Genomic DNA, 25,966 nt, shown 5'->3' with positions numbered 1-25,966 from the left:
GTCCAGCTCGTCCTCCTCCTCGTCCACCTCCGACCACCTCGGGTAATACCTGGAATAGTAATGAATATTTTTAGTATGGGAACACATCAAAAATATTGTGTAAGGATTAATGTAATTAATCAATTGATTAATAATATAATAAATTGTACAAGATTATTCATAGCTACTGAATATGTGCTTGCACGAAAAATGAATTGAAATAATTTATTGTAAACGTGACAAGTTTGTAATATTTCAGATGAAATATAATTACAATTGCCATGAAATATTATAAGAATATTAATTAATTAATTAATAATATAATAAATTGTATAAGATTATTCATAGCTACTGAATATGTGCTTGCACGAAAAATGAATTGAAATAATTTATTGTAAACGTGACAAGTTTGTAATATTTCAGATGAAATATAATTACAATTGCCATGAAATATTATAAGAATATTAATTAATTAATTATTAATATAATAAATTGTATAAGATTATTCATAGCTACTGAATATGTGCTTGCACGAAAAATGAATTGAAATAATTTATTGTAAACATGACTAGTTTGAAATATTTCAAATAAAATATAATTACAATTGCCATGAAATATTATAAAAGTGTTTTACTCACCGAGCACAAATCCTCGTCCTCCTTGTCCTCGTCCTCGTCCACCGCCGACCATCTTCAACCACCCCCAACGACCACCGCCAACCACCTCGAGTTATACCTCGAATACTAATAAATATTTTCAGCATGAGAACAAACCAAAAATAATGTGTAAGGTTTGATATAATTTTTTTATCGATATAATCTACCAGAAAGATTATGAGAAGATTATAAAGTTATAGAAATTTTATTAGCGTACTGACAGCTACCGAATTTGGGCTTGCGCGAAAAACGAATTGAAATAATTTATTGTAAACATGAACGAGGAACCACGGAGCGCTTATCCTGGAAGTCGAGAAATTTTATTAGCGGACTGACAGCTACCGAATTTGGGCTTGCGCGAAAAACGAATTGAAATAATTTATTGTAAACATGAACGAGGAACCACGGAGCGCTTATCCTGGAAGTCGAGAAATTTTATTAGCGGACTGACAGCTACCGAATTTGGGCTTGCGCGAAAAACGAATTGAAATAATTTATTGTAAACATGAACGAGGAACCACGGAGCGCTTATCCTGGAAGTCGAGAAATTTTATTAGCGGACTGACAGCTACCGAATTTGGGCTTGCGCGAAAAACGAATTGAAATAATTTATTGTAAACATGAACGAGGAACCACGGAGCGCTTATCCTGGAAGTCGAGAAATTTTATTAGCGGACTGACAGCTACCGAATTTGGGCTTGCGCGAAAAACGAATTGAAATAATTTATTGTAAACATGAACGAGGAACCACGGAGCGCTTTTCCTGGAAGTCGAGAAATTTTATTAGCGGACTGACAGCTACCGAATTTGGGCTTGCGCGAAAAACGAATTGAAATAATTTATTGTAAACATGAACGAGGAACCACGGAGCGCTTATCCTGGAAGTCGAGAAATTTTATTAGCGGACTGACAGCTACCGAATTTGGGCTTGCGCGAAAAACGAATTGAAATAATTTATTGTAAACATGAACGAGGAACCACGGAGCGCTTATCCTGGAAGTCGAGAAATTTTATTAGCGGACTGACAGCTACCGAATTTGGGCTTGCGCGAAAAACGAATTGAAATAATTTATTGTAAACATGAACGAGGAACCACGGAGCGCTTTTCCTGGAAGTCGAGAAATTTTATTAGCGGACTGACAGCTACCGAATTTGGGCTTGCGCGAAAAACGAATTGAAATAATTTATTGTAAACATGAACGAGGAACCACGGAGCGCTTATCCTGGAAGTCGAGAAATTTTATTAGCGGACTGACAGCTACCGAATTTGGGCTTGCGCGAAAAACGAATTGAAATAATTTATTGTAAACATGAACGAGGAACCACGGAGCGCTTTTCCTGGAAGTCGAGAAATTTTATTAGCGGACTGACAGCTACCGAATTTGGGCTTGCGCGAAAAACGAATTGAAATAATTTATTGTAAACATGAACGAGGAACCACGGAGCGCTTATCCTGGAAGTCGAGAAATTTTATTAGCGGACTGACAGCTACCGAATTTGGGCTTGCGCGAAAAACGAATTGAAATAATTTATTGTAAACATGAACGAGGAACCACGGAGCGCTTTTCCTGGAAGTCGAGAAATTTTATTAGCGGACTGACAGCTACCGAATTTGGGCTTGCGCGAAAAACGAATTGAAATAATTTATTGTAAACATGAACGAGGAACCACGGAGCGCTTATCCTGGAAGTCGAGAAATTTTATTAGCGGACTGACAGCTACCGAATTTGGGCTTGCGCGAAAAACGAATTGAAATAATTTATTGTAAACATGAACGAGGAACCACGGAGCGCTTATCCTGGAAGTCGAGAAATTTTATTAGCGGACTGACAGCTACCGAATTTGGGCTTGCGCGAAAAACGAATTGAAATAATTTATTGTAAACATGAACGAGGAACCACGGAGCGCTTTTCCTGGAAGTCGAGAAATTTTATTAGCGGACTGACAGCTACCGAATTTGGGCTTGCGCGAAAAACGAATTGAAATAATTTATTGTAAACATGAACGAGGAACCACGGAGCGCTTATCCTGGAAGTCGAGAAATTTTATTAGCGGACTGACAGCTACCGAATTTGGGCTTGCGCGAAAAACGAATTGAAATAATTTATTGTAAACATGAACGAGGAACCACGGAGCGCTTTTCCTGGAAGTCGAGAAATTTTATTAGCGGACTGACAGCTACCGAATTTGGGCTTGCGCGAAAAACGAATTGAAATAATTTATTGTAAACATGAACGAGGAACCACGGAGCGCTTATCCTGGAAGTCGAGAAATTTTATTAGCGGACTGACAGCTACCGAATTTGGGCTTGCGCGAAAAACGAATTGAAATAATTTATTGTAAACATGAACCAGGAACCACGGAGCGCTTATCCTGGAAGTCGAGAAATTTTATTAGCGGACTGACAGCTACCGAATTTGGGCTTGCGCGAAAAACGAATTGAAATAATTTATTGTAAACATGAACCAGGAACCACGGAGCGCTTATCCTGGAAGTCGAGAAATTTTATTAGCGGACTGACAGCTACCGAATTTGGGCGTGCGCGAAAAACGAATTGAAATAATTTATTGTAAACATGAACCAGGAACCACGGAGCGCTTATCCTGGAAGTCGAGTTTCACCGCGTAGCGGACCCGAAGCGCGGGATCCGGGAGGTTGAGAACCCGGTACTCGAAATACTTAGCGGACCCGAAGCGCGGGATCCGGGAGGTTGAGAACCCGTACTCGAAATTTGCGGAGCGCGACTCTCATCCGTCCGCTCTACTGCGCGGTTGTTACCGGACTGAGGAGCTCGGCTAGCCGATTTTAGATTGGTGACGTCACTTTCCGAACATCCGAAAATTCAAACTTTGGTTTCGAACTGTAATACTAGGTATGATGATGTATGATGTATGATGTATGATGTATGATGTATGATGTGCGATGATATGATATGATGTATAATGATTTCAGTTTTCACATTTCATACAAGAAATACGCACTTTATCTCTCCTACCGATTCCAGACTCAAGCGGCCAGGCCCTTCGATGGTCAGCCGTTGACTGAAGATATATTCTTCAGTGAACGGCTCGGCTAATAACGCTGCCGTTCTGCGACAGTTGGATGATGAAAAATTTCGCTCCCATCTTTCAAATGTGTGTTAAAATACACTCGAAATGTTAAGAAGCGTCGTTCTTTCTCTCCCTATCACCTTTCTAGGTCTTTAAATCACTACGCAGCGTTAAATACTGTCTCATATACGAAGCATCCGTTTCATCTCGTTCAAAATTACCGCATCCGTGATGTATTACAGTTACTCTGAATTTTTTTCCATCCGAATACTTTTCGAAAAACAATTCTGCTCCTCCACCCAACGCAGATACTTCACTTGCGACCAGCTAAAACAACGTTTCGATTCTATGCCTATGAAAATTCAAGATCGAGAGAGCAAATGAAAAGTTGTTGGAATAATTATGAATACTAATGTCATGGAATGCGTCGAGCGCGCGTCGAATAGAATCCCATTTCGAAATGAATAATTCTTCTCTTTTCATATCATAGCTAATCTGGTAATATAGGTAAATAGGATGGTTGGAGGTGTTCGGAAATGGTAGGAGGTGGTCGGCGCTGGCAGAAGGTGATAGGGGGTGCTCGAAACTGGCCATTGATGGTCGGAGGTGGCAGAGGGAGGTAGGAGGCGTTCGAAAATGGTAGGACATTTCAAAAGTTAAAGTCGACGATGATCCGGTGCATCAAGTTTGTCGTTACAGATTTTCTTTTCCCATGAGGCATAGAGTATTCAACAACGATAATGCAGTCCTTAAAATTCATCATTCATCTCTGACTGGAAAGCTAATTCGCAAGGCGTGGTATTCTATTCTATTTGCATTATTAGAAAAATACCCGTACTCTACATACACTGTTTCTAATCTTTTGCTACATTTGGTTTAATCCCCATGCTTCCACAGCACGATTAGTCGGAAATGTTTTTGATTATCCATAATAAAATGAAAGAAGTAACAAAGCTTAAATTTATTGTTAAAGCTCTAATGAATACATCAAACTGCGGTCGAAACAATTCATTTATTATTTGCACATGACTTCTGTATATTTGATAAATTATTCCTAAATACATTGAAACATATGTATTTATAATGAAATATCATGCAATGGGCTGTGTAAACTATAAACTGCAATTTCTATCGAATAGCTGCTTTTATGTCAACAGGGATTTGAGACTCAGTTCAGTTCGTCCTCCTCCTCGTCCACCTCCGACCACCTCCAACAATCTCCAACCACCTCGAACAACCACCGATAACCACCTCGGGTTGTACCTGGAATAGCAATAAATATTTTCAGTATCAGAACACATCAAAAATATTACGTGAGGATTAATATTTGAAAAGTGCTGTAATAAATTCTTTCATGCACTATTCCGACGTAATCTTGCCAGAGAAATCGATTGGGCGCAGTCCTGATACGCTGCGAGCAGCTGATAAAAAGTTACAGACAAAAAACCAGAACATCAGATTTCGACATTTTTCAGCAGGCGCTTTTTCCTTCGTAACTTCTTTCCTGTTGATCCCACGCTGTTTTCGCTGCGTTTTCTGAGATCCTGGGGGACCAATTAGTCAGGAAAGGGTCATTCAGATCGGATTCATCTCATCTCCTAGTTTTCGAACACCTCTTGTTTACAATAAATTATTTCAATCCACTTTTCGTCAAGCACAAATTCAGTAATTATAAATGCGCTCATAAAATTTATCACACTATTATTTAATGAATTAATTATAGTAATGCTTACACAATATTTTTGATGTGTTCTTGTACTGAAAATATTCATTACTATTCAAGGTATAACCTGAGGTCGTCGTCAGTGGTCGCTGGAGGTGGTTGGCGATGGTTGCAGGTGATCGAAGTGGACGAGGCGGAGGACAAGGAGGAGGAGGATTTGTGCACTGTGAGTATAACATTTTTATAATATTTAATGGAGTAGGAGTAGGATCATGATCAAGAGTAGGAGTGGGAGTAGGCTCACAAGTAGGATCAGGAGTGGGATCAGGAGTAGAAGTACAAGTACAACTACTACTCCTACTCCTACTCCTACTTCTACTCCTACTCCTACTCTTACTCCTAGTCCTACTCCTATTTGAATTCGAACTTCTACTTCTACTTCTACTTCTACTCCAATTTCTAACACTCCTACTCCTACTCCCACACTTACTCCTACTCCTACTTGGTCCTCCTCCTCCGCCTTCTCCTAGTTCTTCAGCCACGTACTATGACCGCCAACTACGTCCGACCATCTCCGACCATCTCCAACCACCTCCAGTGACCACCGCTAACCACCGCTCACCACTGCGGGTTATACCTGGAATAGTAATGAATATTTTCAGTATAAGAACACATTGAAAATAATTTGTAAGGATTCATATAATCAATTTATTATTTATCAATATGATAAATTTAATTAGCGCATTTATAGCTACTGAATTTGCTCATGCGCGAAAAATGAATTGGAATAATTTATTGTAAATATGACGAATTTGAAAAATTTGAGATAAAACATAATGATAATTGTCATTAAATATTATAAAAATGTTAAACTCACCAAGCACAAATCCTTATTCTCCTCATCCACCTTGTTCTCCTCGTCATCCTCGTCCACCTCCTCGTCCACCTTCGACCACCTCCAACCACCGCTAACCACCTCCAACGACCACTGACGACGACCTCAGGTTATACCTCCAATACTAATGAATATTTCAAGTGTTAGAACTCATCAAAAATATTGCGTAAGCATTACTATAATTCATTACTTGATTAAGAATATAAAATTCATTAGCTCATTTATAGCTACTGAATTTGCGCTTGCGCAAAAATTGAATTTAAATAATTTATTGTTAACATGGAGTGTTTGAAAAATTTTAGGTGAAATATAATTACAATTGCCATATAATATCATAAAAATGTTAAACTCACCGAGCACAAATCCTCGTCCTCTTCCTCGTCCACCTCCGACCACCTTCAACCACCTCGAACAACCACCGATAACCACCTCAGGTTATATCTTGAATAGTAATAAATATTTTCAGTATAAGAACACATCGAAAATATTGTGTAAGGATTAATATAATTGAGTAATTGATCAATTAATTAATTAATAATATAATAAATTGTATAAGCTTATTCATAGCTACTGAATATGTGCTTGCGCGAAAAATGAATTGAAATAACTTATTGTAAACATGACTAGTTTGAAATATTTTAGATAAAATATAATTACAATTGCCATGAAATATTATAAAAGTGTTTTACTCACCGAGCACAAATCCTCGTCCCCCTCCTCCGGAATCACCTTGATTACCCGCAACCACCCCTAACCACCTCCAACGACCACCGCCAACCACCTCGAGTTATACCTCGAATACTAATAAATATTTTCAGCATGAGAACAAATCAAAAATAATGTGTAAGGTTTAATATAATTTTTTTATCGATATAATCTACCAGAAAGATTATGAGAAGATTATAAAGTTATAGAAATTTTATTAGCGTACTGACAGCTACCGAATTTGGGCTTGCGCGAAAGACGAATTGAAATAATTTATTGTAAACATGAACCAGGAACCACGGAGCGCTTATCCTGGAAGTCGAGTTTCACCGCGTAGCGGACCCGAAGCGCGGGATCCGGGAGGTTGAGAACCCGGTACTCGAAATACGTATCGGACCCGTAGCGCGGGATCCGGGAGGTTGAGAACCCGTACTTGAAATTTGCGGAGCGCGACTCTCATCCGTCCGCTCTACTGCGCGGTTGTTACCGGACTGAGGAACTCGGCTAGCCGATTTTAGATTGGTTGTTTATTGCACGCAATGCGAGATCTGTAGGAACGTTGGTAAACAGTGAAATTACATCTTAAGATATTAACGTGTAATTGTCCGGGATAATCAATGTTTTAATTTTATCAACTAATAAAAAGCTATCCTTAACTCTCGAGATGGGAGGTGTGATATTGGTGGTGAGCCATGAATTGATAGTTTTGGCTAAGGTATAGGTCGGGCTATTGACAAATGAGACTATTATTCTTAAAGGGACATCCTCTTTGTGAATTTTTGGAAGCCCATATGCGCGTGGAGGGACACTATTGTACGTAGAACCTGGCACTCATATACAACATACTAAGATGGAATGATTACCCTCATGGCCTATTACAACAACAAATTAATAAGAGACGTACCTACATCAACAACATACTTGACCATAATATTGACTCTGCTCCCGCTGAAGATAGCAATAGACCTGCTACTACATATATCCCCATTCCATATGTAGCCGGCCTCTTTGAGTCACTTAATCGTTTATTCGCCAAATATAATGTAAAGTTTGTTGGAAAAAATTCAAAAGATCTACAACTAGTTTTTGATACAGGCAAAGACAAGATCCCCATAGGCAAACGATCTAATGTCGTGTATAAAATACCATGCAATGACTGCAATCAAGTCTACATGGGTCAAACGGGTCGACATCTCAACACTAGAATTAGGGAACACCAACGCAACATACATGAGATTGAAGAACGGCACACAGCTCTAACGAAACATATTATCGATAAACAACACACTTTTAATTACGACAACACAAACATCCTTTGCGAAGAACACAATTATTATAGAAGACTGTTATTAGAAATGTGCAACATTGTAGGTCATACCAATTCTGTTAATCTTAGACAAGATGTTGAACATTTAAGCAATATTTACAAACCTCTAATCTCCGCCCACACAACAAATTTTGTTTAACCTTAACTACATACAAAAAATTATTTTGTCCCCATTTACAGTCCTTTCTACATAACTTTTCTTACAAAATATTTATTGTTTTTCTGTATAATTGTTTATAATAGGTTCACCTTCACTCTGGATTACATTGTTTTCTCCCATCAGTCGTTATTCACCTGTTGACTCAATTGGTTCAACCAACAATATTTCGTTAGACATGTAGAACTTAATTATAAACAGCCTACCTCCACTTCATTGACACCTGTGAATTAATTTCATTGCTAAAACTACCTTCTTCAATAACCTTTTAACACAATGACATACTGACTGTGAAGAAACATAGTTCTTTAATCTTTTTAATTAATGACTACCAACTTTTAACTCCCACATATAAAATAACTTGAAGATTGACATAGTCTACCGTCACTCAAAAGAACACTGTTTCCACCAATTGTAATTGTGAATTCGACTACATCTTAGTCCACATTCAAAAGGTAAATAACACTAAAAAACATCCTTATCTCAATTAATCATAAGGTTCTTACTATCAACAATATTTAATAGCTCTAAGAGTATTACATCTACAATATTTATGTCTGATTACTTCTAGTACCATTATTTATATTATAAAATTCTTTTTGTTATTTTTGACAGTTTTTAAAAAAATAAATTGTTCTGAGGAGGGCCCATATCCGGGTCGAACGTTAACTAAAAATACGTTTTCTTAATTGACCGATCACCAAGACTCTACAATATATAATCAAAAATAGACCATGCCAAACTTTTACTTTCAACCATTTCTTAAAATAAATTATTCAAGTTATGTTGAGAAAACCATAGCTTTTTGCATCTGAAAAAGTTCACATAAATGATCAAAGCCGATAATGTTAAGATGGTTGGTTGGCGGAAATCAGTACTGTGTATCAATTTCATTACGAGACTGTCGTACATCGAATATCGATCAATTTATTGTATTCATCAGATACGAAAATTTCTGAGATCATGTAAGAATAGAAAATACTGGAATTATGAACAAATTTTTGAAAACGAATCTTCTTAAAATGTAAGGTGAATCGAGATTCCAGTTCTTTCTATTTCTTTCAGAGGGACTTAAATATAAATTTAATTTCAGCACGAAATCGACAATCTCAACGATCCAGAGTTTAAGAAAAACGCGAATTGGCTGCAAATGCTGACGGCGTTGATCGAGGATCACCAGGATTACGAGGGCAAGGAAGCGAAGGTTCAGTTGAGCGAATGGATGCGAGAAAGGGATAATCTACGCAACGATATCAAACGCGTATTCAACCAACAGTTTGGTTCAGTCTTTAGGACGTACCATAATCCGACCTACTTTTCTAGGCGTCTCTTTCGTTTCGCGGACATCTACATGAGCAACATTACCAACCTCTTAAACTATTCGACCACTCACACCTTTTACCCGAGGAGAGGAGTCATGCCCCATGAATACACTATTTCGTATAAACCGTGCGCAAACCGAGCCAAAACCATCATGCGGTATAAAATATGCGTTACGAAATTGATCTCGAAATATTTGGGACTAACGCATCGTATTTTATTCTTTCCCAAAAAAAGAAAAAAAAAGATAATCAAAATTCAAACGTATTGAGAAAACAGAAAGAAAATAAGCATCTTAGTTTCCTTCCTTTCAGATTACAATTTAAGATCGACCTCACACTATTAATACGCTTAAATTTATCCGTAAGAAGTTGACGAAATTTAATAGTTTTTAACTTTTCTTGGTAGTTAGATCGGTACAATTTTCCTTAATTGTAGTTTATTTTTCCCCAGTAGTAGAAACGTTGCGTGAAATTCAAATCCTGTGGGGAAATTCAATAGCTTATTTCGTAGCGCTACAGTTTGTTCAAGTTTATCGATAGAAATACCTAGGAATGTCAAGATTTACTTTTACGTTGAAAATGTTGCCAAAGCTTAAGTTGAGTTATAGCTTATTACGATTAAGAACTAATTGAATGATCGATCGATATATACAATAAGTTGACGCTACGTTATTCTGAAACGAATCGTACTCTTATCGTTGAACGTTTGCAAGTACAAATAGATATGTAATGCCCCCGAGTAACATCGGGATATCTCAATCAATCTGATCGAATAGATAATTACAATTGAAAGATATAAACGTACGAGTATTAGCAATGATCGGGTAAAATATTCGTCAGATATTAATTTATTTAGCTAGAATTTACCATGAGTAAAAAAAATGATAAAAATTTTATTTGTAATGCGCGAAGTGAACGATGTTTCCGGATATTAACTGAAATCGCAGTATCTGATTTTTGATTTATTCATAAAAAAGTAACATTACACACGTATTGTAATTACAAATGAAGGCACGCGAAGTTAAGGATAATAACCAGGAGTTCCAGACATTTTTCTATCGGTTGTCAGGCTATTACCGGTTTCTAGAGTCTGTTGACATCTTGTCATTATTACATCAATGCCAAAATTTGAGTTTAGTAATAATTATGAACAATATGAAATTAAAAAATTACAATACTGCGTTCTTTTCCGTGTCTCGATATCATCACTTGGCTTGAATAGTTGCGTATCTCATGCCAAATTTCAAACGTAAGATAACCGTTACTCGTAGATACTTAAAAAATGTTGAAGCGAGTCATTATGCATGTTACATACGTACTATAAGAAAAATTACGACATACCTAATCGAATACAAAATGTGTTTGTGTGCAACGTGTCTTCTATACCAAACGCACGAGTACAAGTTGTATATTCAGTTCAGACCACATTCGGTTTTTGACAATACTTTGCAGCTCTAAATATTTATCAGAGTTTTCAGTTTGCGGAATCTATTTTTATTGTGACTAAATTGTGCGGGAGTCTGAGTCGAATAACCAGATTGTATCCTTGTGAAATCCTTACCTAATCACTATAGGTACTATGTGCATATAATAAAATGTAACCACCATCGCGGGATAAGTTTTATCGTCGGAACACTGCCTGGGATGAATAACAATCCGAATGATGAGATTAATTACGTAGGTTCAATTTTTTTTTTTATGTCAATTATAGCTTTATTTTATTATAAATTAATTTCAGCATGAAGTCAATTAATTGTTTGATCAGAGCATAGTAAGCGGTCTGGGTGATATTTAATAACTATCAGAAAGAATTCAAATGAAGCGTATTAATATAATACAATAATCAAGTCGCGTTAACGTGTCGTGAAAATTTGAACAATCTTTATTGTGAATGTTCGGCAGATTTAACCTCCCATAGCGTTGTCACTGGGAGATCTGATATCATCGATCTTCAATATCATCTTCACTAATTGCGTGGCAAGTAAAATTTGCTGCTGCTTGCTCTTCAAAGATTCGATGACGTTCTGGACTTTCATGTCTGAAAAATAAAAAAAGAACATGAATTTTAAAGATTTCAGTTTGTTAAAAACGGATTTGTTTATATAGAAAAAAAAAGCGACCAAGCAAACACAGAAGGTACATTTTCAACAAAATACACCTACCGGTTGTGCCAACGTTCATGCAATCGATTCCAAGACTAGAGTTTGATTCTGTCAACTGGCGCGCCTTGGCTTCAGCAAGAGCATCAACAGGAGAAAGTCCTGCGTTTTCTGCCAATGCCATGGGGATGGCTTCGAGCGCATCAGCAAATGCACGGAATGCATACTGCTCAAGGGTGCTGATCTTGTCGGCATGAGCGGCGCATGCCAATGCACAGGAAACTTCGGCTGCTCCACCTCCGTAAACTATTCTTCCATCAGTTACGAGATTGCGCACGGCACAAAGTGCATCGTGGATCGAACGTTTCGCTTCCTCAATAATCTGTTGACAGTAATAAATGTGCTTACAGAGAGTACAGTGTGCTTTAATGAAAGGGACAATGATCAAAAACTATATTAAGCGTCGACGATTTCTTACGGACTAGAATGAATGCTGCAACTAAACTTAATCAATATTTTATAAAGAAAATTTTGTAACACAATTTGATATGCAATTAATTTTTTTTTATTATCAATCAAATGCGTATATGCAAACTGTGCTATTTTCTTTTGCAAGGTGTCTGGCCAGTTAGACGCATTGAATGACATCGCTGAAATTCTCCTTGCCATATTTTTTAACAAGACTATTTTTATAAATTAGGCGTCTGATCGTAATGTGAAAAAAAAAAATGCATACTTACCATTTTATTGCCTCCACGAATGAAAATGGTTACTGCTCGTGAGTTTTTGCATTCCTCAATGACGAGCATGCGGTCCTTTGTGGTTCCAAAAGTTAACTCTCTGACCACACCCGCGTATCCCAATTTATCAGGAGTCAATTCTTCGAATCGAGGAACGATACGACCGCCGGTAGCGATGGCAATCAACTGAGGATTGAATAATCAGCATTATAAAAATTCTTTCTTTTTTGACAATATCTATGATTACAGTTAATTAATGAAGAAAGTGAAAAAACCCTCAGCTCTCATAATCATTGATCATTAGGGCCACTGCAACAGATACGTCCCAAGTCGACTTTGTGCTCAAATAAAGAAGCCCACAATAGGTTCGAAAAATTAAGTATATACATTTTCGAATGAATTAGAGGACTGATAATTAAGAGAACCAGACGCTTGGTTTCGCAATGCTACCCCCTTCTATTGCGCTTTCACATCATTGGGTTGTTTATAAATGGAACTGAATGCTCAGAATTTCGAATTTTGGTAACATGATGGATGATGCATGACAGTCTTCACTTACCTTTGTGAAAAAATTCATGTGAATAAATTAACGATACGTATGTCACACTTTTTGGATTAAATTGACCGAGTAGATTCAATACTTCAAAATTGAATAAATTTCACCGACACTTTTATCGAATTTCTAGATGCCGCAGAATAAAATAAACTTATAAGCACCTCGATTTCGGGACCACCGACCCACCGAACAGCGGGCAGGTGTTCCTGGAGGAGAAGGTGATTGGCTTCGTCGTCAAATCCCCACTGGCAAATAGCGAGCGTTGCCCCGGCTTGTTTAACTTGAGATACCATTTGAGTGAATTTTTCACGTTCATATTCTCGTAATGCTCTGTAGTCCTCTACAGAAGTCACGTCAAGCTTATGTTTAGTTTTCGGTTTTGGCGGCTCAAATGGACAAGTGAGAATTGCCAATTTCACATTCTCCAACCTCTGTAACACATCGAGTATGGAAACAGTGTTATACTCACCGTTTCTAACGATTTTAATAAAAATTTACACTATTCTGCAACCAGATTGTTCAATAACATCACTTAGGATGTTGATCTCAATTGAAATTTTAACTGTATAAACTGTATTTTTAAAATGCTTATTGCAAAATCGATACAGCATTTGAGTTTTTCAATTACTCAAATACACGAGAATCAAACATGCTGATAATATGGCAAGGTGTCTGGTCAGGCAGTGCATTGAAGAAACTGCTGAAATTCTCCTTGCAGATATATCAATACAACAATTCAAACTAATAGTGCAAAAGTTTAGAAGGTCAAATTTTTACGATGCAAAAGCAGATGCTTTTGTAAGTCAATTTCGAATGATTAGAATTAGTGTAACTTGTTCCTTAACTTAACATATGAATTTCATAATCACAAACTCTGTAAATGCGATTACTCGCAGGATCTTGAATGGGGAAGAAAAAGAAAAAAACGACAAAAAAATCGATCAATAAAAGGCGATAGTAATTACCTTAGGCATTTGAGGATGACTGAAGTCTTTGTCTACAACAACGCCACGAACTAACATTGTGTCTTCAAGGCGTCCTCCAACTTTACCCTCTAGTTTGATCAATTCAAAATTGACGTCTCGTGTCTCCAAATCAGCGACAGCCATCACTGCATTCACAGCAATCTCCGCCATTTGTCGGTGACACTTGTTGATGCTGTAATAATAATGAATAAAAAATTAACGAAATACAACACTGGATGTTTGGAAGAATTTGACATGTAATATTGACAAGTTGACGCAATATTATCTCAACTTTCACTCACATTTTGGAACCAAGAGTAGTCATGGCAGTCTTGATTAGAGGTTCCAAGTCTTTGAGGTTGACTGGGAAAGCCTCCGCAATAGTGTCTAAATGTTTGTTCGCACATTGGGCTGCAAGCTCGAAACCATCAGCTATTCGGATTGGGTGAATTCCTTTGTCTAAGAGCTGTTCAGCTTGCTCCATTAGCGCGCCAGCCAATACTGAGGTAAGAAAAGTGACAAAATTTGCGACAATATTACGATACAGTGAAGCTGAAGTTTGTGACATTGTAGTTGTAAGAAAAATCGTCTTTGTGACTTGGGAATCGTTTTAAATTCAGTAAAGCACAATAATAAAGTATATATGTACTCATGCATCATATTGTGAAAATTGAAATGCTCAAATTATTCCAAAGTTTGAAAATAGCGAGTTTGCTTTAGTTAAATTGCCCAAAACAGACAAATTTACATAATGGCATGAATACAGATGTGAGACAAATATCAGTGCGTGCAGCCAATTAAGAATAGCTGCCCAATGGTTCAGAGTCTCAGATCGATGAAACTTAATGTTGCATGGTTTTTGTATTGTTTACATATGAGTTTCTCGAGACAATCGAGATTCACACGTCTCAACATGCTTCATCGCAGTGTAGAAAGTTCTGTAGATGCGTATATGTTCATACCTAACAGCTAGAGAAGTGGGTGAATTATAGAAATTTGCATCGGATCTTGATAAAAAATTACTGAATTCTGTTGGAGTTTGTTTTATTCCACGGTATGTAGTTTGACGTTTGATTACATATTTTTTTCTGACAATAATTTGATTCAAAGCTAACATAATATGTATAAAAGAAACTCGATCAATATACTTTTGAATAAAACAAACCCAATCGAATTGAAGAATAGATGTTTGAAATTCACCCGCTATTCAACCATTTACTCGTATATACTTTGTTAATTTACAATCCTTGATTCCAATTCATTGTTACTGAAATTGCCTTGTATTCCTTTTGTTTGTAATTTTCAACTAATATCATCATACCAATTTTTTTTTTCTTATTATTCCTCACTTTTGCATCCTATATGTCATTTTTAATGTTTTATGATTTAAATGTAGATTTGATGTTCTTACCAACAACACCAGTTGTGCCATCGCCTATCTCATCATCCTGCGATTGAGAAAGCTGCACCATCAACTTGGCGATTTCATGATCTACGTCCATGTTTTTCAAGATCGTAGCTCCATCATTGGTTACTGTTACATCACCATCGGAACTAACTAACATCTTGTCCAAACCTTTGGGACCCAAAGATGTTTTCAAAGTATTGGCAATACTCCGAGCTGCCAAGATATGCGACTAGAGAAGAGAGAACGAAATTCAGTAATTTGATATATCATGAGAGTCAGTCAACTGCATAATTACACACAAGTACTAGCAACGTACATTTAATTTTAAACTACAACTCCAATGTAAATATACCAATGTATAAGCTTGATCCCTGTACTTATGTTAGATTACAAATCTTCTGTAGAATTGTATCAAGTTTTCACCCTCAAAAATGTATTACAGGTTCTCTTATAACTTATTATTAACTTAACTATTCACGGTTTGCAACAAGATTTTATTGTAGAATGAAAGTTTTTACAGCACTTCGGGTTTATGATATCAACACAATAAAATATTGAAACAGAAATCACTGTTTTGAAATTCTAGGTGGAATTTACAAATGTAGAATTCCAAGAATACCGATATATGTCTTACTTTAGTGGAATTTACTATGATCTATTGAACTCCGGACAATCTTAAAATCGCAATATAACATTGATTCCTGGAAATGCATAAATGTTGCATTAATCTTACAAGCTCAGACCGCAGTAGTTTAACGAATACTGCGAAAATACTATTTCCCATCTTTCTCTCGTTTAATATAATTAATCAAGTTTACTACCAACCACTCAAAATATGTTTCAAGATGGCAGAAAACATTTCTTCAATGATGTTTAAATTGTTATGTAAAACAATATTACTTGTGTTCGCATCTAAAACTTTTGAAATTTTCACAACCTTGTTCTATCTGTTATGCTTGAGTAACAATGAGTTACAAAACATACAATGAATACATAGTCATCGAAAAAATACTACCAATAATATTGCATTGTGATGAAGTACAATAACACAATTTTTAAATCATGTGAATCTGTTAGAATATTAATACAGATTGTAAGTGAACTAGCTTGTAAGAAACACATCAGTAAGCGTGGTCCATTAATCGAATCACTCAATGATTCAGTTTCTCATATTTTATTTTATCTTGCACACTTTATTAAAAATCACAGGCAAATTTCAAATAAAAATTTTCCTGTGTCTCAAGGTGCGTAACTGAAAGATAAAATTTGGATTCAAGTAACATGTTTCAAGAAAAACAAAGTCAAAACATACAGATGGACTGGCTCTTCCGCTGTCCTTTGAGTTGAATCTCAAGTCGGACGTGGTAAAAAGAAAGTATTTTCAAGCATTACCGTTACTTCACCCATGGAGATGACAAGAAAGTTTTTTTCCAATAAGGTACTTACTGAAGTTGCAAAAATGTGAAAAGGGTTGTCTATAATTGAATTCTGACAGGAAATAAAAAGTAAGCATAAGATGCAACTGTAATACCGACGCACAGTGGTCCGAAAGCCCGAATTCTTGGCCAAAACCCCGAAAACCGAAAGTTATCATCCGAGGTAAAGCTTCACATATTTGTCAATAGATAGCATTAGACCTTTGACATCCAAAAGGGCAGATGTTCAGATTCATTCCATGGCCTGTGGTAAGCCCTCGAAAGTGACCATTGTCGAGACTCGCGCGGGACTGTGGTGTGTGCACGCTTTCGAGCGCGCGAAAAAAAAGGCTGTAGTTTTTTCAATTTTCATCAAAATCGAGTCAACCAAAATGGATATTATTCCTCAAGGTAAGTGAATTACCTAAATTTTATGAATGAACCAAGTTTCGGAATTTATGGCGACGATATTAATGATGCAATACGAGTGCTGCAAAATAACCTATTTCATTGAATTGCATTACTATCTGTAGAGAATTAGTTATGATCCCCGGAGATCCTGCGGAGATCTTAACGATTCCTAGTGTGAAAAAGTATAGAGAATGTGAAACCGTTGGCATCGCCTGCTCGTTTTTGCTCCATTGGTCAAAAATACGCATTCTTTGAAGCAGTGTTTTGTCGACTCGGTCGGAGCCTCGTGGCCTGCCTCGTAGGATTAGTGTAGCGGGGCGACGCAGACAACGTCATTCATCAAAACGACGTCGATGATGAAAATTCAGATTGCGATTAGTATGTATCTTTAAAAATTATGTTATTTTGTTTTATAAGAAAAAAATCTGTATGAATTAAAGAAATTAATTTACAAAATATCACTTTTAACAAACTTGTACCATTTTTCACGAAATATTCCCGCCATTTTCGGTTCACCATTTTTAATTTCGCATTTTTACATTCGTTTTCGGAATCGGCAACCCCAAAAACATTACTAGTATGAATTTCTAAAAATTCGTACCATTTTTTGTAAAAAATATCCGCCATTTCGGGGCCGCCATTTTGAATTTCGCATTTTTGCATTCGTTTTCGGAATCGGCGACCCCAAAAACATTAGTATGAATTTCAGCGAATTGGTATCATTTTTCGCGAAAAACATCCGCCATTTAACGTCCGCCATTTTGAATTTTGCATTTTTGTTTTTTTTTCGGAATCAGCGACCCGAAAAACATTCGTACTATGAATTTCTAAAAATTCGTACCATTTTTTGTAAAAAATATCCGCCATTTTGGGGCCGCCATTTTGAATTTCGCATTTTTGCATTCATTTTCGAAACCAGCAAGCCAAAAAACTATAGGTATAGTAATACTAGCAATTTTCACTGAGAAATATTTGAGTTATTAGTTTTGACCAGGAATTCGGGCTTTTGGACCACTGTGCGACGTACGTATTATGCAGCAATGTCTATAGTCGACTGAACGAATGAGGGGGGAACAGGCATAGAAATTCCTTATATGGTTATAAGACAGAAGCTGTGATTGGATTCATTGTTAAAATGCCAATCATATTTAGCGATAAATTCATAATCGCTGTGAAATTGACGGTTTGCAGCTCACATGAGGGTGTTAAATGAACAACATAATCCCAAAGTTCGAAGTAAAATAAAATATCACGAATGCGCGAGGCTCTACCGGTTTACGAACACGTGACGCGAACAAAATTGCAAAGCCACCACGCGATCAGCACTTTGGTGAAATTAAGTAAATTAGTGTGCACGAAATAATGCAATTTATCTGAATTAATAAATGGAATAGTTATAATCAGTGTGATCAGGAACTTATAACAGAAAATGTAATCAATGGAAATTATAAAACATGTGCATGCCTCACCTTAATCGCATCATTGCCGGTCAAGCGACTCTGCTTGTCTTGATCACGCAAGATAATGAAAGGTCTTCCGTACTCATCGAACGCGATAGAACCAGGAAAAGACATGTTTCGAATGAAAGTAGTTCAAATTCCGTGATGTATGAAAAAAAGTAAACTCTGGCGATCGAACCTCACTGCAGACGTGCGGCCGTTTTATCACTCACTGCCGAGCGTCTTCTTCCTTCCAGAGTGTTCCACGGTGTGCTCATAAAGTAGAACAGAGTGACCTCAAGGGCTGGCCACATTGAACGCAGATGTTTTTTCGAACACTTCAACAAGCACACCAACCTACAGGTGCTCGGGTAGGTTTCTCTCTGTACTAGAGTAGAGTGTAATCAACTTTTGCCATATTGCAGCTATAAATACTCCTAGACAAATTGTTTCGTATGTTATTTCGTATAAACTACTTCAACGCGCATACCCGTCAGAGGTAGGAATAAAGATCTTTGACTTCAATCGGAAAGTTTATACTCCAGATAAATGGCATTTATCTTCTCGTTTCAGTAGCTGCGTTGATATTCCAAAAAATAAATCGGTCACTAGTTGGTTTTACAAGGTTGTTGCACTTGATCACGTAGTAGACACCCAGGCCCTTCGATGGCCAGCCGTTGACGCAAGATATATTCTTCAGTTAACGGGTCAGCTAATAATAACGATGCCGTCCTGCAACAGTTGGATGATAAAAATTTTTATTTGTACCTTTCAAATGTGCGTTAAAATAAACTCGAAGTTTTAAGAAGCTTTGTTCTTTCTCTCCCCAAAAAAAAAATCACCAACAGTCACCTTTTCAGCCCTTCAAATCAGGACAATTCGTTAAATACTGTCTCATGTACGGCGCATCCATTTCATCTCGATCAAAATTAGCGCATTCGTGATGTATTACAGTTACTCTGAATTTTTTTTCATACGAACACTTTTCGAAAAACAATTCAGCTTCTCTACTTAACGTAGATACTTCACTTACGGCTAGCTGAAACAGCGTTCCGGAATTTCAAAAATCCTGCAATGAATTTTGTAATGCACTATTTCGACGTGATTTTTCGAGCGAAATCGAATGAGTGCAGTTCGAATAGGCTGCAAACAACGGATCAAAAGTTACAGCTGAAAAACAAAAGATTTCCTTCGTCATATCGCTGCTGTTGATGCCACGCTCTTTTCGCTGCGTTTTCTGAGTTCCTGGGGGTGCAATTAGTCAGAAAAGAGTCATACAAGTCGAATCTGAGACCACAAATTTTTGGCTCCAAAAATGAAAAAAAAGTAAGGCTTTGCATTTTTGGCGAAAATCTTGGCGATTTCGAAAAGTGATGGAATAAATTGTTTCTGGCACTAATCCGACGTAATTTTGCGAGAGAAATCGATTGGGCGCAGTCCCAATACGCTGCGAGTAACGCATCAAAAGTTACAGCCGAAAAACGAGAACCTGCGTTTTTGACATTTTTCAGTAGGTGCTTTTTCTTTCGTACTCTTTTCCCTGTTGATCACATGCTTTTTTCGCTGCGTTTTCCGAGTTCCTGGGGGGCCAATTAGTCAGGAAACGGTCGTTCAGATCGAATCTGAGACCAAAAATTTTCGACTTCAAAAATGAAGAAAAAGTAAGGCTAACCCGTCTGCATTTTTTGCGAAAATTTTCGAGATTTTGAAAAGTGCAGAAACAAATTCTTTCATGCGCTATCCCGACGTAATTATGCGAAAGAAATCGATTGGGCGCTGTAATTTATTTATTGATACATTAAAACACGAGCGGTCGTTTGGTTTAAAATTCATTTATTCATCCATTCCACAATTAATTCATCCCATGTGTATATTGTTTAAAAATGATGTATATTGTTAAAATTATAAATAAGTGTAAATAATTGTCTTTCGTTGAGGCACTATATTCTTGGATTGCACATTGTTTAAGTTTTTTCTTCGATTCAAATCCTCTTTCTTTAAATTTGATTTGACTTTCCGAGTTGATAATAGTTAATTTTAAATGTTCTTCTTCGTGGTAAAATTTACTCTTTTATTATAAGTTCGTCGATTCTCGGTCTTTTAATACTTCATTTCGGAGATGGGAACCTCCACACCTCCTTCCTTCTAGAGAGAGTTGACCAAGAAGCTCCTTCTTCTTAAATTTGAAATTTGTGATCAGGTGTCCCACACCACGAGTCTAATCTCATCCGCTCGTATCGTGCTTATTGCGCGGTTATATTTGAATCATTAAAATATCCCTCAATTCAGGTACAAGCGTTCAAGCGTCAGTATATGGTATTTTGAACAAGTTGCCAAACTGTATGAAAGTGAAACATAAAGAGCAGTTAAGGAAATAGAAGTGTAATACACGTTACTTCATGCAGAATACAAAAAATATCATATGAGATAGTTATTTTCTGTAGTTTGTAAGTTAGTTCAAGTTCTGTCCTGCACACAGGTACATTGTACAATGTATCTCTACAAGATACGATATGCGTGATATACTGTCAATATTTTATATTACCTGTATTAAAATTAACATATAAACGAATTTCCCCGTATAGTCTTCTCATTTTCTCACATGTGAGTCCTACGCCATTTAAAATGCCTTCATTGCAATCCTTGGTAATTTCCTCACAGCCTGATCCTTTGCTCTTTTTGCGGTCCTGAGGGTCTAATTAGTATAGAAAGGGTCGCAGAAGTCGATTTTAAGAAGAAAAGCTTTTGTGCCGAGAATCACGGAAAAAGTATAGCAACCCCTTTGGATTTTTGTGGAAATTTTAGACGAAAAATGTATAATATTTTTTTTACATCGTTACAACCTGCATCAATCTAGCTTCCGAGATTGAAATAATTTTTTTTTTTTTTTGCGGATGGCTCTTGTTTGTGTTCCGTTTATACTCATTTGCGCTACTGTCCTCCGGACCATGTCGTATCGTGCGGGAGTTTAGGTAAAATTTCAACCCGCGGTTGATGAATATTTACTTGTTCGGCACCGCATGCAGAACGATACATTCCCAGTACCAGTGATAGATAAAGACATTGAATTTCATAGTACACCACCACGTCTATTTTCGTAATGGAACTAAAATTCATAAAATGTTTCCTGTATGGTTTATGGTTGAGCTCATTTACCGTTCCAGTGTGTCAACTTATTTGAGTTCTTCACAGTCGACGACTTCGTACGGAAATCTGTTATCTCATCGCCGTATGTATTCAACTGTCTATGCATTTCTCACGTCACAATTTCTGTTGGAAATGTATGTACGAATATCGTGCCATTATTTTTATTCTCGAAGCTTTCGATCTGCTCAACCAAAGATTCTTCTGAGATTAGGTTTCCAGCAACACATTTTTGACCATGATATTTAGCCTTAGGGTTACTCAAAACTTCCGTGAGATACTTTCTATAAAAATACTGACCTAATGTGAGACTACATTTTTCGATATCAATTGGTGTGCACAATTTGCGCGATCCTCGCAATGGCTTAACGTCATTGTAACACATATCTTATAATCGGTGATTGACATGTTTATGTTTTTCACGTGAAGTGATATGATAAAATCTCGTCATTAGTTTAACGCATGACTACCCGTCTAATTGCGAATAACATGTGGAACACTAAGAGCTTCTCCCCTGAGCGCGTGGCGCCTCATGCATTGTCAGTAAGGAACACATATTATTGTTTGTTACACTAAAAACTTTAGAAGCAATAGCCAAGTCGACATCTCATCGAACCCGAAAGACGTATCGAGCAATCCGCGAAAACACTTTTCAAGATCCAGGGGTTTGGTCTTGGCGTTGATGGTCATTCAGGACATCTTTTTCCATATCTATATGTTAACGAGAATTGATCATGAAGGAAAAGGGGATAAATCAACTTTTTCTTCTGCTTGCGGACCACAGGATATCGTGCCACAGGTATTTATTCATTCATTATTTTAGTCTTCCGGTTTTTCATTAAAACAAAGATACCATTCACCATCAGCATAAATTGCACTGAATTGAGTCACACCCCTTAACAATTCAAATAAAATGCAAAGAAGTTGTAAAAATATTGTGGATTCACAGTTGTTGCAAACTGCTGCAGGAATGCATCGTAGGCCGGATATTGAAAATAAACGTCACTCGCGTGGACGGTTAGCTTTGCGAGTATGTGCCGAATATCAAAATTATTATTTGTATTTACATTTGATTTTTATCGCCTTCGGTGTCTTTGAAGTAGGACGATGTGATGAGTTCAACCCAAGCGACTCCCGAACCCGGTGACTGGTTTCAGTTTAAGAAAGTAGATAAAGCGCGGTCAAAGTTTGCCAGAAAGTCATCAACCAGTGTCTCATTTTGATAAAAAGCTGATAGCCATGTCAACGGAAGTTTGATAGACGGTTGAAGAACGATGGAGACTTTGTAATCACTCCTAATTAGATATGAAAGTTTTATACTTACGTATAGATCCAATCAATCCGTCATGTTGATAAACATCCAAAAGCCAAGGTAAATCTTGAACCCGACCATTGCGAATTAAATTTTGGTGATTGGGTGGAATTAGCTGCCGCAAAAATGCATATTCACGTTCTGGCACGTCAATTTCAGTCTCGAACACCATGTTCTGTATCAATAGGCATTAACATATTAACTACTGCGGTTCTCTGCAGTTTGCTAAGGTAAGTATTTTTTGTACTCATCGTCATACGTACTTGTATTGAATATTAAATAAAAACGAATAAAAACTAGTAAAAACGAAAAATTTCATTTTATGAAAAATAAAGCAGCTGGTAGTGGTATCATGCAAGACGTATTAAAAGCGTGAACGTATTGGCGGTAATGGATGATAAACTATTAAATGAGATTTTACTGATATTTATTAAAAATGTCTAACACTCCGAAAAAATAGTGCAATCAAATATCGTTTGACTTATATTATTATTGATTAACGATTATCATTATAACTGTATTGTAGCTAACGGTGTAATGTATTGCTGTAATTTGTTTACGTTCTGAAACATTTCAAATAATACGCACAGTGCGCACAAAGTTCTTAGATATACCAAAACGTAAGCTATATTTTTTAACCGGTGGGGGAGTTAAATAATCTGCGACTGCGGGCTGAAAGTGAAATCAGCAGTCAATTTTACAACAAAGCATCAGTTATGAACTTTTCCGGTGTTGAAAACGAATTGTCAGACAAATTGTCAACCATTATTCGATTTCGAATTTTTATCTCGGTTCATGTTCGATTACTGGGATTAGCTGCGAATAGCAATCGTATGAAATTTTTGGCCTCATACAAGTGAGACTTATAACGGAATGAATTATATCGTTCGACAATAACTCGACTCAAAACCGTAAATCTACTCTTCAGTAAACAAAATTGACTCTACGCGATATCGCGAAACTCAGGCTACGGCCACCAAGCAGTAAGTTCGGCAAGCGAATTTTGAGAAATTTTCGACACACGCAACTCAAAATAGTTCAGCGTTATTCGACGTGCCCGTATTTGTTCGCTTTCGAAATTTGTTCGCGAGAAGAAATTCATCGCTTATCGCGTCTTACCCACCTCAAAAATCCACCACACCTTTATCGGTTGACAGTCGGATTCTGATCTTACTGTAATCGGCTACTCCTCTCACAAAAATGTGTGTGTGAAATTTGTTTAAATAGATATAAAAATTCAAAAACAACTTATTTGCTAGCCTGTAGAGTGTTCCCTTTCAGAGTCTCGGATGCGTGAAACTTGTCTTGGCTATTTCCCTAACCTTAGGTTCTACCCAGGGTTCGGAAAGCCGTTTATAACGCGAATGAAAAATACCACGTTACAGTACATACAAACTTTACTATGCTATTTTACTATTTTTATAGACGCCATTACAACGCGTATTAATATTGGATAAACGTTTTCGCAACTTCGTCTCTTCCCTTCACATTTTACAATCACCATAGCGTCTCCTAGACGAAGGAAGAGGCTCGAGATACTGTTGCCGATTCTTCATATTGCTCAGTCCCATCTTGCTAAAGTTGTCCATGTACTCAGATCGTCCGGTGAAGGGTTCGTTCCACATGTCGAAGGTCTCAGGAACTGGCAAACGATAAATAATTCGGCAATCAAGAGTCAAACAAATTCATCATTCCCCTTGCAAGCGTAAATAAAAAAACGCCTGATCACCTGTTAGGAAGTTTATACTCTTGGCCGGCTGAATGGTCGGCCTGTTTATGGCGCTGTATCTGAAACGAGTCGGATCTCTGTATCCGTCCCTCAGATCGGTAACCACCGGATTGATCGGCGCCCCGATCGGTGAATCGACTGCCGCCATGAGCTGCCTGTAATGGGCGATCGGTAGCCCTGGGGAAAATCGGTTCCAATTACAGTGAACAGTTGACTTTCATTTTGCAAAGATAAGAGCGCACCTCTTTTTTCGTAATCCGTCTGATAGACGCTCTTCATCGTCTCGTCCCCCATTTCGCAAACATTTTCCAATATCGTGCTCATCAAGTTCGTCATCTCCCGGTTCACTGCCACCACATCGTCGTGGAGCCTTCTCTCCTTGTCGGCCAGCTGCTTGTACCTGCGTGAAAGACAGTGAATTAATCCTGAAATATATGGTCATCTTTGTTTTCTTTCCCCTCACCTGTTCATGTCGCTCTGAAACCCGTGAGCATCGCATCTGCAATCGTTCGGATCAACCTTCGGCATGTAGAGTCTGATACCGGTGCTCATCGGTGGCTGAGTGGGCCTTACGATAAGCGGTTTAGGGTACGGCCATGTGAAATCCCGGTGCGTCATCGTAGCAAAAGTCTCGCCGAGGTTCGTCATTTTGGACGAGTTATTCAGAATTCACGCAAAGAATCCTCAAGGTGGCTGTTATAACAATTCCGGATCCGCTGCAGGACAGTTAGAAATTAAAGGATTTCATGGAATATAAAGTGAATCAAGTTGTAAAAAGTACCACCTACTGGTAATTTTAACGTGCTGATGAGAAGCAAAGACCATTGACTAAGCTGCGCAAAGCTTCGTCTCGTGATCATCTGTCAAGTTGCAGGGTTCAGGGTCAGTATGATAACGCTTCGCGATGATCTGGAGTGTCGGTTTAACAAAACCGCGGTAAAGCCAGGAGAGTCCGCTTCCAGTTGAGAAAATAATCATCACAGCTACTCTGTAG

The 25,966-nt window shown here is 37.4% G+C and overlaps 2 protein-coding genes and 4 long non-coding RNA genes across 10 annotated transcripts; 3 read left to right on the top strand and 3 right to left on the bottom strand.

The window, feature by feature from the left end:
- Positions 1 to 5,145: 5,145 nt before the first annotated feature.
- On the bottom strand, positions 5,146 to 6,952 carry LOC124294256. 2 transcript variants are annotated; one of them, XR_006904205.1, is made up of 4 exons: positions 6,937 to 6,952; positions 6,226 to 6,367; positions 5,419 to 5,985; positions 5,146 to 5,283 (listed from the first exon to the last, which is right to left on the bottom strand). It is a non-coding gene; the product is annotated as an uncharacterized LOC124294256 (long non-coding RNA). The 2 variants fall into 2 exon arrangements; XR_006904206.1 differs by having other exon boundaries at positions 5,199 to 5,229.
- A 488-nt stretch (positions 6,953 to 7,440) lies between these two features.
- LOC124294260 lies at positions 7,441 to 8,003 on the top strand. The gene is made up of 2 exons (XR_006904210.1): positions 7,441 to 7,633; positions 7,707 to 8,003. It is a non-coding gene; the product is annotated as an uncharacterized LOC124294260 (long non-coding RNA).
- A 315-nt stretch (positions 8,004 to 8,318) lies between these two features.
- LOC124294255 lies at positions 8,319 to 11,431 on the top strand. Its single transcript, XR_006904204.1, has 2 exons — positions 8,319 to 8,887; positions 9,526 to 11,431. It is a non-coding gene; the product is annotated as an uncharacterized LOC124294255 (long non-coding RNA).
- Positions 10,704 to 19,061, bottom strand: LOC124294251 (T-complex protein 1 subunit epsilon-like). 4 transcript variants are annotated; one of them, XM_046739146.1, is made up of 9 exons: positions 18,190 to 18,196; positions 16,969 to 17,082; positions 15,526 to 15,751; positions 14,417 to 14,615; positions 14,115 to 14,307; positions 13,311 to 13,580; positions 12,594 to 12,779; positions 11,917 to 12,235; positions 10,704 to 11,792 (listed from the first exon to the last, which is right to left on the bottom strand). In XM_046739146.1, exons 1-9 carry the CDS (start codon positions 18,190 to 18,192, stop codon positions 11,659 to 11,661), a joined length of 1,644 nt encoding a protein of 547 aa, XP_046595102.1. In that variant the 5' UTR covers positions 18,193 to 18,196; the 3' UTR covers positions 10,704 to 11,658. The 4 variants fall into 4 exon arrangements, with proteins under 4 accessions (XP_046595102.1, XP_046595101.1, XP_046595100.1 ...); XM_046739145.1 differs by lacking the exon at positions 18,190 to 18,196 and adding an exon at positions 17,828 to 17,845; XM_046739144.1 differs by lacking the exon at positions 18,190 to 18,196 and adding an exon at positions 17,549 to 17,611.
- Positions 17,212 to 17,729, top strand: LOC124294259. Its single transcript, XR_006904209.1, has 2 exons — positions 17,212 to 17,348; positions 17,471 to 17,729. It is a non-coding gene; the product is annotated as an uncharacterized LOC124294259 (long non-coding RNA).
- A 4,709-nt stretch (positions 19,062 to 23,770) lies between the features above and the next one.
- LOC107223229 lies at positions 23,771 to 25,879 on the bottom strand. The gene is made up of 5 exons (XM_015662847.2): positions 25,761 to 25,879; positions 25,436 to 25,688; positions 25,215 to 25,372; positions 24,973 to 25,149; positions 23,771 to 24,885 (listed from the first exon to the last, which is right to left on the bottom strand). The coding sequence occupies exons 2-5, from the start codon at positions 25,618 to 25,620 to the stop codon at positions 24,728 to 24,730; spliced, it is 678 nt and encodes a 225-aa protein (XP_015518333.1). The 5' UTR covers positions 25,621 to 25,688; positions 25,761 to 25,879; the 3' UTR covers positions 23,771 to 24,727.
- Positions 25,880 to 25,966: the final 87 nt, after the last annotated feature.

This window comes from Neodiprion lecontei, chromosome 4 (assembly GCF_021901455.1).
Source record: "Neodiprion lecontei isolate iyNeoLeco1 chromosome 4, iyNeoLeco1.1, whole genome shotgun sequence".
Taxonomy (NCBI): domain Eukaryota; kingdom Metazoa; phylum Arthropoda; class Insecta; order Hymenoptera; family Diprionidae; genus Neodiprion; species Neodiprion lecontei.
Note: the sequence above shows the minus strand (reverse complement) of the source record. Positions and strands in the feature narration are given on the sequence as shown.

What these genes read in the sequence shown, in the direction of transcription:
- LOC124294251 (XM_046739144.1), bottom strand. Translation starts at nt 17,596, where the DNA reads ATGCGTATTTTTGACCAATGGAGCAAAAACGAGCAGGCGATGCCAACG. An exon ending in ACTACTCTTGGTTCCAAAAT is followed by an intron (nt 14,308 to 14,416) that starts GTGAGTGAAAGT and finishes TTATTATTACAG; the next exon opens with CATCAACAAGTGTCACCGAC. An exon ending in GTCATCCTCAAATGCCTAAG is followed by an intron (nt 13,581 to 14,114) that starts GTAATTACTATC and finishes GATGTGTTACAG; the next exon opens with AGGTTGGAGAATGTGAAATT.
- LOC107223229 (XM_015662847.2), bottom strand. Translation starts at nt 25,620, where the DNA reads ATGACGAACCTCGGCGAGACTTTTGCTACGATGACGCACCGGGATTTC. An exon ending in GACGGATTACGAAAAAAGAG is followed by an intron (nt 25,150 to 25,214) that starts GTGCGCTCTTAT and finishes GATTTTCCCCAG; the next exon opens with GGCTACCGATCGCCCATTAC. An exon ending in GAGTATAAACTTCCTAACAG is followed by an intron (nt 24,886 to 24,972) that starts GTGATCAGGCGT and finishes ATCGTTTGCCAG; the next exon opens with TTCCTGAGACCTTCGACATG.